This window comes from Opisthorchis viverrini (assembly GCF_000715545.1).
Source record: "Opisthorchis viverrini unplaced genomic scaffold opera_v5_133, whole genome shotgun sequence".
Classification (NCBI taxonomy): Eukaryota; Metazoa; Platyhelminthes; class Trematoda; order Opisthorchiida; family Opisthorchiidae; genus Opisthorchis; species Opisthorchis viverrini.
In genome coordinates this window covers 106,318-108,210 of record NW_008751791.1, presented here as the reverse complement: position 1 = coordinate 108,210, position 1,893 = coordinate 106,318, and the positions used below count along the sequence as shown (strand labels likewise).

Genomic DNA, 1,893 nt, shown 5'->3' with positions numbered 1-1,893 from the left:
CGTATTCAACGCGTAGCTACCTTTTGTTCCTAGATCAGTGGCGAACAGCTACCTTGATCATGCGGTCACTTGCCGATTCACATTCTAAAGGTGTCCTTTACCTCTTTGGTGCACAGCTTTACCCATATGTTTGACATACTCAGTAAATAAAGGTGACAGCTAGAACAATGCTCCTGATGTGAGTACTGCTGGTGATGATTTTCACATGCCTAAACAGAAACTAATTCATAGTTGCCCTATCTCACTGTAGCTGCGTCATTCTTCGTTACCGATGACTTTGCGAAGCAGATAATATACAAATTGCTTGAGTTTTATACCAAACCCTCCCAACATTATCTTGCTGCATGTATGAAGATTATTTTAATTACAATGTCTGATGAGAAAGTTCTTTTGTTTCTTCTCAGCTGCTTCCTTTTCTTTACCCCTTACGATGGATAAAAGCCGCCGGGGAACTGGAACCCTATTGCCAAGACAGGCAACTGTCAAACGGACAAGGTAACTCAGTCAGCTACCGCTTCATAATATACCTAGTGTCTCTTCAGATTCTTCGATGAAATGGATAGATAGCTTTGTCAAAAGGGAGGTCGCATCCAGGGCTTCCGTGAGCCGTAGGGTTTCAGCTAACCTGAGGTCGGCTAGTTTGTTGCCACCAGACGCCATTGCAATGGCGGATTTTGATGTTTCTTCTGCTTCAAGTCCAGAACCGGACTGTTTCCTCGGGACGGGCCATGAATTCATGGGAATCGAATCAGCTGACGTAGAGGTAGGTTTCTTGTGAACTACACTGGTATTGTCATTAATAGTAAAATTGTGAGGATAAGAATCATGAGTTGTAATACTGAATAGCCTTTAATGTCTTTTGTTTTGATTATTGTCCGAACCGCTGACCTGGATTCACTCTTCAGGGGCATATTAGATGTGTTCTTGTTCAAGTAGACATATTATGGGCTTCTCTGCAGATTTTCGTGGACTACTATTTCTGTCGTCGAGATCAGTAGGTCTCAGAATGACCACACCAGCAACTAGCGACTGTGATTAATCGACCGATTAATCAGGAGCTTGTGGAATGGGTCAATCGGGAACGCCCAGTAGATGAAGAGGGAAGACAGTCACACCCCATTTCAGCTGATTCGATCAACCGGTCAAAAAGGACGTGTCAGTAAAACAATATGCGAAAGATTTGGAACAGTAATTCACTCACAAAATCATCATCTTGAGCGATGGGCCGAACAGTTTAGCTGGCCTCCTTCAGTACAACCCCTGGAAGAATCCAGCAGGCGTGAATGGAACATCAAGACCAGCCCGCCCTCAGCAGCAGAAATCCAGCGTGAGATATCAATCCTCCGACGCGACATTGCACCTGGCTGGCTTAGTTTGCACCCCCATACTCTTCAAAAAGAGTGGTGAGTTCCTGGTGAACAGTCTGACAAACACACTTCAGAAGATTCGGGACGAAAACAGAACATCAGTCTAATGGAGCTTTTCGCCAGCCATCCCAATCTTCGAGAAGGGAGAAAACGTGAAAACTGTTGTGGAATCAGCCTGGTATCCGTCGCATCTAAGGTGCTCTCAGCTTACTTTTCATAAGTTGATCGATTGTCGGGAGAGACAGATCCGTGGGAACCAAACTAGGTTTTGTCCTGGCTGAGGGTGCATTGACCATGTTTTAACCTTAAGACAAGGCACCATTCCTTCAACTATCTCAGTTTGGTCGTTTCTTGATCTTAAGGATGCTTTTGACTCTGTTGATCACCAGGAACTTTGGCCGTGTCTGGTGACCAAAATGTCTCTTACAAATTTATATTCCTTATGAGGGCATTGTATGCGCGTATGAGTATACAACAGGCTTCCGCATGAGTTTACTACATCCAGCGGTGTAAAACGGCTGCCCTC

General features: G+C 44.7%; 1 protein-coding gene across 1 annotated transcript in view; it reads left to right on the top strand.

The window, feature by feature from the left end:
* Positions 1-544: 544 nt before the first annotated feature.
* T265_14042 (hypothetical protein) overlaps positions 545-1,893 on the top strand; it is a gene marked incomplete at both ends in the record, with an annotated part of 46,577 nt that continues 45,228 nt past the window's right edge. The window contains 2 exons of the mRNA XM_009171790.1: positions 545-763; positions 1,253-1,403. Coding sequence (XP_009170054.1) covers positions 551-763; positions 1,253-1,403 — 364 coding nt within the window. The remainder of the gene's footprint in view (positions 764-1,252; positions 1,404-1,893) is intronic.